The sequence below is a fragment of the Quercus suber genome, unplaced genomic scaffold (assembly GCF_002906115.3).
Source record: "Quercus suber isolate HL8 unplaced genomic scaffold, Cork oak 2.0 scaffold_158, whole genome shotgun sequence".
NCBI classification, from domain to species: Eukaryota; Viridiplantae; Streptophyta; class Magnoliopsida; order Fagales; family Fagaceae; genus Quercus; species Quercus suber.
Genome location: NW_027069619.1, coordinates 685,746 through 698,162, shown reverse-complemented (window position 1 = coordinate 698,162; position 12,417 = coordinate 685,746). Strand labels below are relative to the sequence as shown.

Genomic DNA, 12,417 nt, shown 5'->3' with positions numbered 1-12,417 from the left:
CAAAGCGTATCCCCAATGTATTTGTACATAGCTCATTAAAGTTAACGGAATAGTACATGCCTCCCTCCTCTTTTTCCCAGATTAGTTTACTGGGACTTGTTGCATGTTAATTTCTCTAGTCTGACTCGTTACTTTAACATAGAAACTTTTTATTGTTGAACAAATAAATATACAAAAAATAAATAGCAAAACAAATTATCTGCAACAACGTCGAGAGACTTGAACACATCATATAGCAGAACTGAGATGGAAAATCCGAGAGAAATAGCAATTTTCTTATTAACTTTCTACTGTTACAGGCATGCACTCTGCAAGCAACTTTATCAAGAGAGTACAGCAAAATGCCCCATGCAAAAATGTAAAATTCCATTCAATCAGATTTTAAATACAATGAAAAAGTTTTGATTAATACAAGAGAAAACTTGATATCCTACTTCTACAAATAAATCCATAGCAGTTATCCTGCTCAATAAGAACCAACCACCGAAATTAAGCGTTGAAGGTCCACAGAAAATGTTTGTGGCAAACAGCAGTCCACCATCTCTCTGTAGCTCTCTCTCCCTCCCCACAATAATCAAGAGAACATGACACCAATTTTCTTGGCAAAGTCATCCCCATCTTCATCATCGAGGTATTCTTCTTCAGGGTCGGCATTATCACCTTCCTCATAATTGTACTCTCCCTCCTCATCAACTTGCTCATATTCATATTCACCATCCACATCCCTCTGATCATCAGCTTCAAGTTCCTGATCCTCAATATTTTCATCAAGAATCATCCCATCTTCTGCCTCAAACTCATTCAGATCAGGTGCTTGTGAAGGCTGGCCAGAAGCTTCATCAGTTTTTTCTGCCACTGTTCCAACTGAGACATCTGCTGTAGACTTGAAATCTTCCTCACTGCCAAACAAATGGCTGAGGGTTTCTTCCTTAGCACTTTGTGTATATGTGTTCTCAGAGCCACTTATCAAGCTTCCCTTGATTTCACTCTGATTGTTGTCTTCTTTATAGACAGATGAATTGCCACTCCCAGAAGCTCCAGCTCCTCTTTTTCTCTTGAGAATCTCACTAAGAGGCTTTGGCCCTTCAAATGAAAGATCACCTTCAGATTGCTGATGATCTTCCAAGTTCTTTCGCTTTCCAAGGGATTGCTGCTCCTTGCCATCTGAACTCTTCACAACTTTCAGCTCTGCAAGACGTTTCGGACGAGCGAAATCACCGCTTTCATCTGTTATTTCTCTCCAAATCCGTGGACCCTTGATATTTCTTCCCTCAATATTGTAATCCTCTTGCACCCGTCCTTTTATTCTGTCTCGAAGCCTTCCCTGATGAGAGATCTGTGGCCTTCCAGGTGACAACCTGTCCCAATTTCTTCCCCTGTCCGATTCCCTTTCTGGACGCAAATCAGTACCATTCACTGGAGATCTCCCAGGAAGTTTTATTCTACCCCGGAGGCGATTACTGAGGGAGCTCTCATTTGCGGGCAAATTAAGTGCATCCCTTCTTGAAGAAGACCGGTAACTCCGCTCCTCAACATGGTTGTTGTGGCCATGACTGACAACAGATCTCAAACCATTATGTCTCCTCTGCTTGGATAAATGATGTCGTAGATCTGACTCATCAACATGATCAGGACTATCAGACTTAGGGTAACCCCTCCGCCTTTCCAGAGGAGCTGGTTCCACGAACATTCTCTCAGATGAAGCCCTGTGCTGCTCCCAGGCATACTGCCCTTGCATGTGATCATATGAGCCATGGCTTCGTGGATCAGGGAACCTTTCTCGATCAACATCAGCTATTGAATTGTAATCAGCAGAATGACTGATATCATACTCATTCACAGGGTTTAAGCTCCTTCCTTCATGACCCCTTGTTCTACCGAATTGATCTTCACCATGGTAGTAATCTGAATCACCAAGCTCATTATCGACAAGAACATCAAAGCCAGGAGAGGACTCCCTTAGAAACTCATCACCATCCTTACCATTTGGGAAGCTATAATCCTCAGGTACATGAGCCTGCTGTGAACGACTGGACCGGCTGATGGAGTTTCCATTAATAACAGGAGGAACATGTGTTGCCTTGTATCTAGAAGCCTCATCATCCAATCTTGAAGGCAGTGCTACATTCCTCTCAACACCAACTACATTTCTTGGAAAAGTAGCTTCAGTTTTTGGAGAAGGTTTAGCTTCAGGAGGTAGTCCAACTGACTTTGAAACATTTATTTGTGGAATCTTCTGCTCTAGAGTAAACTTTTCAGGGCCTCCAAAAGTCTTTTTAGGAGCTGAAGATTCAGTAACATGAATGGCTGCTGGCATCTGTGGAACTTTGTTGCTGGTGGTGGGATTTGGTCCATGTAAGAAGGCACATCTGTCACCTTTTAAGCAAAGCCCCTTTTGGTAGAAAATGCAAGGGACTGCTTGTTTACTGGAACCATAAGGAGCCTGTGCAGCAGGAGTTGCAGCAGTCGGTGTTATAGGCAGAGAAGATCCAGCAGAAGTTGCTGCTTGGGTTCCTAATGCGGCATCAAGAGGCTGAAGAGAAAATAATAGGCAGTTAGCAAACATTATACAAATAAGATTAATGTCAAAGCATTCAAAGTTCAAGTAAGAGCAGAGACTTACTGGATGCCGGAATGAACATTTGGGATTCAAGCAGTTACCATTCAACCAGTACCAGCAATCCCTTGGGTTAAGCCGGGCATAATCACTATGGCGATACTCGCATTCACTTCCCTGTTGATCACAGAAAGGAGTATCAGCAACACTATCAAATCATTATTGATGACACATAATTACTGCTGATCACAAATTTTGCAACTGTACAACATTACAAAGACACATCCATCTATGTATATTGATGCAGTATGAGGGGTACATCATAAAGAAAGTAAAAAGACATTACCAAATAAGTGCTTAACCTATTTGATTCCTACTAAACCATTGTAGATTATTAGATAGATTTTCCTCACACATACGTAGCACTTCTTGAGTATGAAATTGAAGTTAAAGCTCCTAGAATTAAACAAAAACGAGCATAAACATAACCAATAGATGGTAAATTAAATGGGTCCAGAAGCCCAACACATATTGTGCTAGATCATTTTTTTGCAAAGCTTGCTTTTAGAAAAGAGGGAAAAACAAAGACAAACACAGCGTCCATGTTTTTAACTAGCCAATGAAGGATATATTCCTCCTGCACAAACATGGCCATAACTGAGAAAAGAATTTATTCTCTAAAGGCATCATATCATAATCTCCTTTTTTTCTCCTTAAAACGAGTCTCAAATTGTTTAATTACGCAAGCAAAGTGTATCAAAGTTGCCTAGAATAGAATGCGCACACAGCACGTCCACCAAGACCCTCCTTTCTCTGGATTTCAGCATAATCAGATATACCATTTCACAAGAAATATAAATCTGTGCCATTTTAGTTACTAAATCCGACGCAGATAAACTAATTAAGCCCCTCAAAATAAGGTCATTGCTATACAAATCTCTGCACACGGTGAACAAGGTTCAATATACTAATATGAACAGATTGCTATCTGTATATCAATCAGCGTGAACCCATTTGAGTAATAACAATCCTGAGCTGAACCCATTTTGAGTAACAACAATTCTGAGCTATATAACATCAAATTTTCGCATCATGAAAATTCTAGGGTTTGGTTTCTCTCCCCCCTAAGAAACTAAAGATCCACCCAAAACAACACATAAAGACCTTAACAAGATCTGAATTAGACCCAAAATCCAAAACCCAGTTATCTTCTAAATTCAAATTGAAAGCTTCACTCCCCGAATCCATCAATCAGAAACTATAATTATAAATCTGAAACCCTAGCAAGAACAGGTGGAGCCCAAGATCCCAGAAAAAACCCTAAAAAACCCAAGAATCACATAAAAGAAAGAACGAAAAGGCAAACCTTTTTGCATGTCAAAGGAGATGCAAGAAAGTAAACGCAATCGGTGTTGCTCTTCAAGGCCTCTTCTTGAGCCGATGATATTGTTGAAGCTGCTGTATTGGGAACTTGGTGTTGTTGTTGTTGTTGTTGTTGTTGTTGTGATTGTTGAGGTGGTAGCTGTTGTTGTTGTTTCTGATGTTGGTGTTGTTGGTGTTGTTGTTGTTGTTGTGGCTGCTGTGTAGCCGCAAACATGGCGGTTCTTGAAGGAAAAAAAATCCCAAACGGATCTCTCAGTTTCAGATCGAAAAAGTCCCCACAAAGATTCAAACACGAAGCAAGAAACACAAGCACCGATCCAATCTCAGAGCCAAACAAAAACAAGAGCCGCCAGAGAGAGAAAGAGAGAGTTTATGAGAGAGAGAGAATGTGTTTTGTGATGACTGTTGAGGCTTTAAGCTAAGCCTAGTTTTTGTATTTTGTTTTTTTTTCTTTTTTAGTTTTTGGGAGAGAGTTGAGAATAATATAGATGAAGTTATTGTTGTTGACGATGTTGTCTATTTATGTATATATATGTGTGTGACATTCACATTCACATTCTCTGTGTGAAACTTGTGTACGTGGATTGTTCTGATTCGTGCAACTTTCCTGGGTTTGATTTTCGAACGTGTGTGTACACTGTTCTCCCAATGTCATAATCCGGAAAGGAAAAGGAAAGCCATAGGCTGTACATACATGTTTTTGAATGTAAACTGCCCGTTGCTTTTTACCCATTTTTGTGGGTAAAACTACTATATAAAGTGAAGTTTTACTCTCAAATCTTGTAATTCACCTCCTACATTCTTATGCTTTTAATAGAAAAAAAATAAAGGATTTAAATTCATTTTTCTCCCACTATTGAATTATAAAAAATGAAATATCTGAATTTTGAATTTTTTTTTTTATGAAGAAAATTGCTACCCTTCACAATTTTTTTACAATAAATTATAGGTGGCAAGTTGTTATTGGTTTTAGTTTGAATCCATAATTGAAATTACTTTTTTTACCAATAATAACAACTTGTCACTTAATATTTATTTTGAAAATGTTGTGAACATAATATTTCTCATCTTTTATTAATCTTATATTCAAGTTTTTATCAAAATCAAATATTATAATAAATTACAAAATAATCATAAATTTTCATTTAAATATCTTGAAACTTTTGCTAATTGAGTTTTAATGAGAGTAGTATTTTATTTTACTTTTTTTTTTCATTTTACTAATAAAATTTTACTTAAAACAAACTATGTTAATAATTTTAATGTACATATAATGATTGACAAGGAAAAATTATGTTGTACAATTTGTAATACTTATATTGAGTCACATAATGCAAACATAATGTGTATGACCTAATTTTTTATTATTAAAAAATAATGATAGATTATTAAAACAATATAAAATATGTAACTTCTCTTGAATTTATCTTGAAATGGAGAGAGAAAACGAGAGAGTGCGCTCTATGGAGGAAGAGGATTCTTTGGCTTGGAGTAACAAGAAACTAAAAGATCACCACCATTCTTCGAATGGATCACAAAAAAAATCTCATCCTTCCTTCCCAGTGACTGGATTGTACAAAGATAGACTAGTTGGAGCCATCTTGGGTGTGTTTGAACAAACGTTTGGGCTCCGTCAGCATGTGGAATGAGAGGTGGAGTCGAACATTGAGGACGAGGAGCTTTATGAAGGATTTGCAGTGATTTTTCTTTCCAAAGAAATCAAAGCAAGGATCAAAGCCCCATGGGTTTCATTCCTAATCATGAAATCGTTTGGTAAGTCCCTGAGATTCATGTTCTTATCATCCAAGATTAGAGAGTTATGAAAGCCTGTTGGCCACATTAACTGTACCAATCTTGAGAATGATTTCTTTCTTATCAAGTTTAGAGTTCAAGAGAATGTTGATAAGGTCCTAAAAGGAGGCCGATGGTTCATTGGACAACAATTCCTTACTATCCGTCTATGGGAACCCGAGTTCAAAGTAGCTACAGCCTCCTTCTCCAGCATTGCAGTTTGGATTAGGCTACCAAATTTACCGATAGAGTTTTAAGACCATGAAGTTCTGAGAATAATTGGAGAGGCAGTTGGCCCAATCCTCAAAGTTGATACTAACACCACCAATGGGGCAAGGGGAAGATTTGCTAGGCTTTGTGTGCAAGTTAATCTAGATAAACCATTGATCAAAATAGTAATGGTTCGAAAGATGGCCCAGGTAGTATTGTATGAAGGTCTAAATGCACTCTGCTTTGCTTGTGGCAGAGTAAGACATAGAAAAGAGGGATGCCCATATATAATCTGCCCTACTCCAAATAGCAACTATTAAGATGGTTCTACCTCCCAAGGGGGTGCTTCTACATCAGGGAAGGAAAAAGGGGAAGAGCCAAAGGGAGTCCTCAAAGAAATATTAGATATAGAAGAAGATGCTTATGGCCATTGGATGGTGGTTGCCAGGAGGAAGAAACCCTTAAAGCCTAAGTAGGAAAAGCAAATTGGAGGGAAAACTAAAGTTGGTGAAAGTACCTTGATTTCAATTGGAGGGGAGATGGCCCTGACTAGAAAGGACGACAAGCGTAAGGCTCACATGCCTAATGATAGCCCAAGTTTAGAGGTGGTTGAAAAGACCAAAATGTCTTTTCAAAAAAAGAAAGGCACCAAAGGGGGGGAACCAAGGCCAGGTAAGAAGCAAACTAGCAAGTTAAAGCAAGGGGGTAAAGCCAACTTAGTTACTCCGAAACAAAAAGACAATCCCTTTCAATTTAACTCTAGGATAGGCCCAAGTTCTTAGGCCAAGACCACCACATCTTAGCAAAGTCCAACATCAGTTTTTAAGGGGAAAGGGAAAGTGAAGTTGGATTCAGTGTTTAGGTTTAGAGTTTTAGACAGAAAAAATCTCCGAACATAATCTCAGTCATGGATCTCTCTTTGGGAAGGTGGGCAATCCTCTACAAGGGGAAGGTCATAACAATTAGAGACACAGTGATCGACATGATCATGAGAGATCCAATGGACATTATGGGGTGGTTCGACTGGGAATTGATGAAAGCATGGTAGAATCTTTTTCCTTTGACAGAGCAGAGCTACAGAGTGGGCTTCCTCCTTTAATTAAACACCCTCTATCGGACGAGACATGGATGTTGAAACCAAATCCTTGGTGGAGGTTTCTGATGGATAGACTTGTTGTAGTCCCCAAAAACCTGAGCACATCAGCTCAATTTGAGACAACCTCAAGTCCTTACCTCTTAGAAAAATTTATGACAGAGCTAGAAGAGCCGAATGTAGAACTGGTGATAACAAAAAGGAAGATCCTCAAGGAGATTCCAGTGCAATGTGTGTTAATATGTCATGTTCACTGAATCAAGCTCATACAATTCTCAGCACCATTGATCAGCGGGACTATGTTAGTAAAGTCCAATCAAGTGGAAATGGGAATTTTGAGGCACGCTGTGACGATCTTCCTAGAGGACATTCAAACGAAGGTGGCATTGATCAAGAAATGGAGATAGAGGGAGACGGGGAACCGATCAGCATCTAATATGTTAATTGTTTTACTAAACCACGCCCAATCATAAATATTTTGATATGGAATTGTAGGGGTACCTTGAAACCCAAATTCAAGCAAACATTTAGTAACCTTGTCAGCTGGCATAGGTCCATTATTTTGGTGATCATGGAGACCAAAATAAGTGGAAATAAGGTAGAGGAAGTCATCAAGAGCTTGCCCTTTAATGGGTACGTCTTCATTGACACCATCTGTTAGGTTCTAAAGATTTAGGTTTAAATATTTAGAATCATGTTTTTAGTGTGTTGGCAAACTGAGAACAAAACATGTCTAGTCCATGTATTAGGCAATGTTTAAAAGTGGTTGTTTCAAGGTTCAAGTTCAGCTGACTGTAGAAAAAGGAAGAAAGTTTCTGTTAAGCTCGACCGATTGATAATTAGGCTCAATCAATCAAAAATCGTAGGTACAATTTTTCTGCAGAATTTCTAAACAAGCCCAAGCCTGTGAAAACGTTTAAGGTTTCATCTAAACTTCTCCACATATAAAAGCGGAACCCTAGCCACATTTTGAAAGTGCTAAAAAGACTTATGTGTTACTCCTTGTGAGATCTAAGAGGTTTTATACCTTCTAACTACACAAGAATCTATCGGAGCAAAAACTACAATCAATCATTTGGTAGAACATAGTTGCTGCATCAAGATCATTACTGATGGTGATCTGAAATCTTTGAGTGGAATCTCAAAGTCATAAGCAAGGTGACTTGTGTTGGTGTAAATCCAAGAAGAGAAGGAGTCCATGGATTCGGAACTTGCACGTGGTCGTGTCAATAAATTACTACAGGAGGTAGTAATAAATTTAGGATTAAATCTGATTGTAAAGACTTCAATTCTCTTATAGTGGATGTATTTACCTTGAGGATAGATAGGTTAAATTCTCTCCAAGTTTTTACCTTGAAACGGTTCGTTTCATTGGTATTCTTGGGTCATCATATCGTTGTGTTATTTACTTTTCTACATCTTTGCATGATATGATTTTTTTTGTGTTTAACCTAGATCTGAATAATTAATCTAAGTAACCACTTGGTTAATATAATAGGTTAAACAATTTGGTTTTAGGGGTCTAAACATAACAAACACCATCAATTTTTTTGGGGTCTTTGGCTTCTCTAGAAAACTTCTGTGGTTTAGGTGGAGGTGCTTTCTTCTATAGTGTAAGAGATTCATGCCTTGATGCAGGTACAATCTCTATCTTTCTCCTAGATTCTTTGTGTTATGTATGCTAGTCCTAAATATGAAAATAGATGCCTTTTGTGGGCTAATCTAAAAAAGGTCTCTAAACACCATGACTTGCCATGGATTCTTATGGGAGATTTCAATGAAATGGTTGATGAAAATGAAAAACTTAGGGGAAATCCCATAAGCATTGGAAGAGTTAGAGAATACAAGGAATGCATGGATTGTTGCAATATGTTGGACCTTAGATTTTCTAGCCCCAAATTCACTTGGTCTAACCACAAGGGTATTAGGGATCTTATCCAAGAGTGATTGGATAGATGCTAGGTTAATCCCTCCTGGAAAGCCCTTTTCCCATAAGCGAGTGTGTTCCACTTGGCCCGCTTTAACTTAGATCATTGTCCTCTTTTATTGAAACTTCTAGAACCTTCTCCTTCCGGAGGGGAGAGACCATTCCGATTCTAGCCAATGTGGAATAGCCATCCTGAATATAAGGACATAATCAGGGGTACCTGGAGAGAGAAAATCTTGCATAATGTGATTGTTGAGTTTACTATCAAGGCAAAAAAGTGGAACAAAGAGGTCTTCGGAAACATATTTGCCAAGAAAAAGAGACTCATGGCCAGACTCATTGGAATCTAAAAATCTCTAGCCAATTGTCTGAATGCTTTTCTCTTGAATTTACAAAATCAGCTAACTAAGGAGTTTAACCAGTTGTTATAGTGGGAAGAGGAGCTTTGGGCTATGAAAACCAGGACCAATTGGCTAATTGCAGGAGAAAGGAGCACTATGTTCTTTCATCTATCTACCATGATTCGTAGATTAGCCAACCAGATTTCTTGTGTTAAAAACAAGGATGATGAATGGATATATAATGTTGAAGAGGTCAAACAACACTTCATAAAGGGATTTCTAAAGTTGTATTCGACTGATCTTGTCTCAAGTTCATGGGATACTAAGCTTAAGATGAACTATTGTGTGCTCACCAATGAGGAGGCGATGAACATGGCAGTGCCACCTTCTGATGCTGAGATTTTTGATGCCCTAAAAGCTATGAAGCCTTATAAAGCTCAAGGACCTAATGGACTCCACACTAGGTTTTTTTAGAAGCATTGGCTTTGTGTAGGAACTCTGTGAATGCAGAAGTAAAAAATATTTTTAAGTCTTGCGAAATGCCAAAATACCTCAACCAAACCCTCATTTCCTTGATTCCTAAACAGAAAGGCCCAGAATATTTGAGCCACTACAAACCCATTTGTCTATGTAATACTATGTACAAGATCATTACAAAAATTCTAGTGCCCAAAATGAGGCCTTTCATGCTAGCTCCAATATCTCCCTATTAGATTGCTTTGTGGTTGGTAGGCATGGTTCTGATCATGTCATAATTGCCCAAGAAAATTATCCACTCACTAAGGAACCGAAAATGGAAGGAAGGATTCATGGTGATCAAAATAGACCTAGAAAAAGCCTATGACAAGCTCAAATGGTGCCTCATTAGAAAAGTTCTCCTCCATTTTGGATTTCCCACAAACATGGTTAAACTCATCATGAGCTGCATATCGTCATCCTCCTCTTTCTTGTTGTTCAATGGAGAAAAACTTTCATCCTTCTGCCCCGCAAGAGGAATAAGACAAGGAGACCCCATATCCCCCTTTATTTTTTTGCTGTGTATGGAGTATTTGAGCTCCCAAATCTAGGACCTGTGCAATTCTAAACTTTGGACTAAAGTGAAAGCCTTATTGGCCCAAGGTTCTCTCACATTATTTTCACAAACGACTTGATGCTATTTACGAAAGCTTACACCAGAAATTGTGAAGCCATTTCCTTGGCTCTGGGTTCTCTTTGTGAGTTGGCTGGGCAGAAAATCAGTAAGCACAAATCAAGAATTTTATTCTCTCCTTATTTGAATGTACAAACAAAGCTTGATATTTGCCATCACCTAGGTATACAGGCAACCATGAACTTGGGGAGATACTTGGGGTTCCCATTATTTCACCAAGGGAGAAATGAAAATGCCTTTAACTTTGTGATTGAAAGAGTATAAGAAAAACTAGTTGGTTGGAAGGCTAAGGTTCTATCCCCTGCAGACAAAAGAATCCTCATTAGCTTAACCTCCACTCCAATTATGGAGTATTATATGCAGTGTTGTGCTCTTCCAATTAAATTTTGTGAAGCAGTGGATAAGCTAAATTAAGATTTCTTATGGGGCTCAACTCAAGAGAAAAGAAAACTCCACATGGTCAATTGGAGCATTGTCACTTTACTCAAACATATTAGGGGACTTCGCATTATGGAAATGAGAACTAGAAATAAGGATATCTTGGCAAAGCTATGCTAGCAGCTAGCCAATGAGCAAGAGGCACCTTGGGTGAAAATGCTAATGAGTAAGTACTTCACCAATTTGAGAATCTTTGAAAGGGGAAGGAAATATCCCTATTCCAAGACCTGGACAAGGTGTAAAAAGGGTGGGCCAATATTCAAGAGTGGTCTTAAATGGGTGGTCAGGAATGGTGTCTCTACTAATCTCTGGGCAAATTTCTAGTTTCCCTTTAGACCATTGAGATCTATCATCCAAGAGCCCCTAACTAGAGAAGAAGCTAATCTCACGGTAGCTGACATCAAGGATCAGGGGAGCAATTGGTACTAGAATATTCTCTTGTTTGACCTACCCAATGACATTTGTAGAATAATCCAAGCTATCCCTTTTTCCTTGGGCTCAAACTCAAAGAATTCCTCATGTTGGGCTTATTCCAAGGATGGATCCTTTTCACTCCAATCTGCATATATGATTGCGAAAGGGTTAAACCCCTTGAACCCACCTATTGACTCTTGTGAGTGGATATGGAAGATTTCAACAAGACCTAGAATCATGTTCTTCATATGGTTGTGATGGCACAATAGTGTCCTTACTTATCAGGGAATTGAGTCACTCATTCATATTCTTAGAGAGTGCTCCTATGCTAAATCTTTCTGGAGTAAACAGGGAATCCCTACTAAGTGTAAAGGCTCCTTTGACGAAACCACCATGATATGGATAAAGCTTAACTCCACCTCCAAAGCTTTTATAGATAGGTATGGCTTACCTTGGAAGGTCATATGTCCAATGAGTATTTGGCATCTATGGTTAATTCGGAATGCTTTTTCTTTTAGAACGAGAAAAATTAATGAAAACTTCCACATCCAATGTCTAAAAAAAAAGTTGCAAAATTCTTCGCTACGGCAATGGAGGGGAAGGTAAGACCTAAGGAACAACTGAATGAGGTGTCTTGGCAGAAACCACCTATGGGTTGGGCAAAATTGAATAAAGATGGGTCATCCCTATACGCACACACACACACACTCGCCTCATTGCATGCACTTTGCTCGCGCAATGATGCTTTTTGTTTTTTGTCTAGTGTCATAATTTCCCTTTAAAAAAAAAAAGGATAATTTTTTTTTTTTAATAACTAAATTTTGGATAAGTTTGTTTGAAAACATGGATTAGTAGGAGAGTATCCTATTTTGTAGGTATTTTAAGTGGAGTTTTAGATATATTTTTACTAGTTGTCCTCGAGTTTTTTCCTTGTTAAACATAAGGTTTAGGGGTATTTTTGAACCACATAAATGTATAGCCCAAATAGGAGAATCCTCTTATTAATAGTATAGATATATGTGTATATATACACACACACGCACACATGCACACGCACTAGCATCTAAGCATGCGCGTTGCACATGCTCAGAAGTTCTTCTATTTTTTTGGATA

General features: G+C 38.4%; 1 protein-coding gene across 1 annotated transcript; it reads right to left on the bottom strand.

Moving 5' to 3' along the window:
• Positions 1–254: 254 nt before the first annotated feature.
• Positions 255–4,441, bottom strand: LOC111991538 (zinc finger CCCH domain-containing protein 17). Its single transcript, XM_024023321.2, has 3 exons — positions 3,924–4,441; positions 2,624–2,734; positions 255–2,533 (listed from the first exon to the last, which is right to left on the bottom strand). Exons 1-3 carry the CDS (start codon positions 4,152–4,154, stop codon positions 575–577), a joined length of 2,301 nt encoding a protein of 766 aa, XP_023879089.2. The 5' UTR covers positions 4,155–4,441; the 3' UTR covers positions 255–574.
• Between the last annotated feature and the right edge of the window lie 7,976 nt (positions 4,442–12,417).

Excerpts from the sequence above, each read along its gene's own strand:
- LOC111991538 (XM_024023321.2), bottom strand. The coding sequence starts at position 4,154 with ATGTTTGCGGCTACACAGCAGCCACAACAACAACAACAACACCAACAA. Across the intron at positions 2,735-3,923 it reads CTCCTTTGACATGCAAAAAG|GGAAGTGAATGCGAGTATCG; the intron begins GTTTGCCTTTTC and ends TGTGATCAACAG. Across the intron at positions 2,534-2,623 it reads AATGTTCATTCCGGCATCCA|CCTCTTGATGCCGCATTAGG; the intron begins GTAAGTCTCTGC and ends TTTTCTCTTCAG.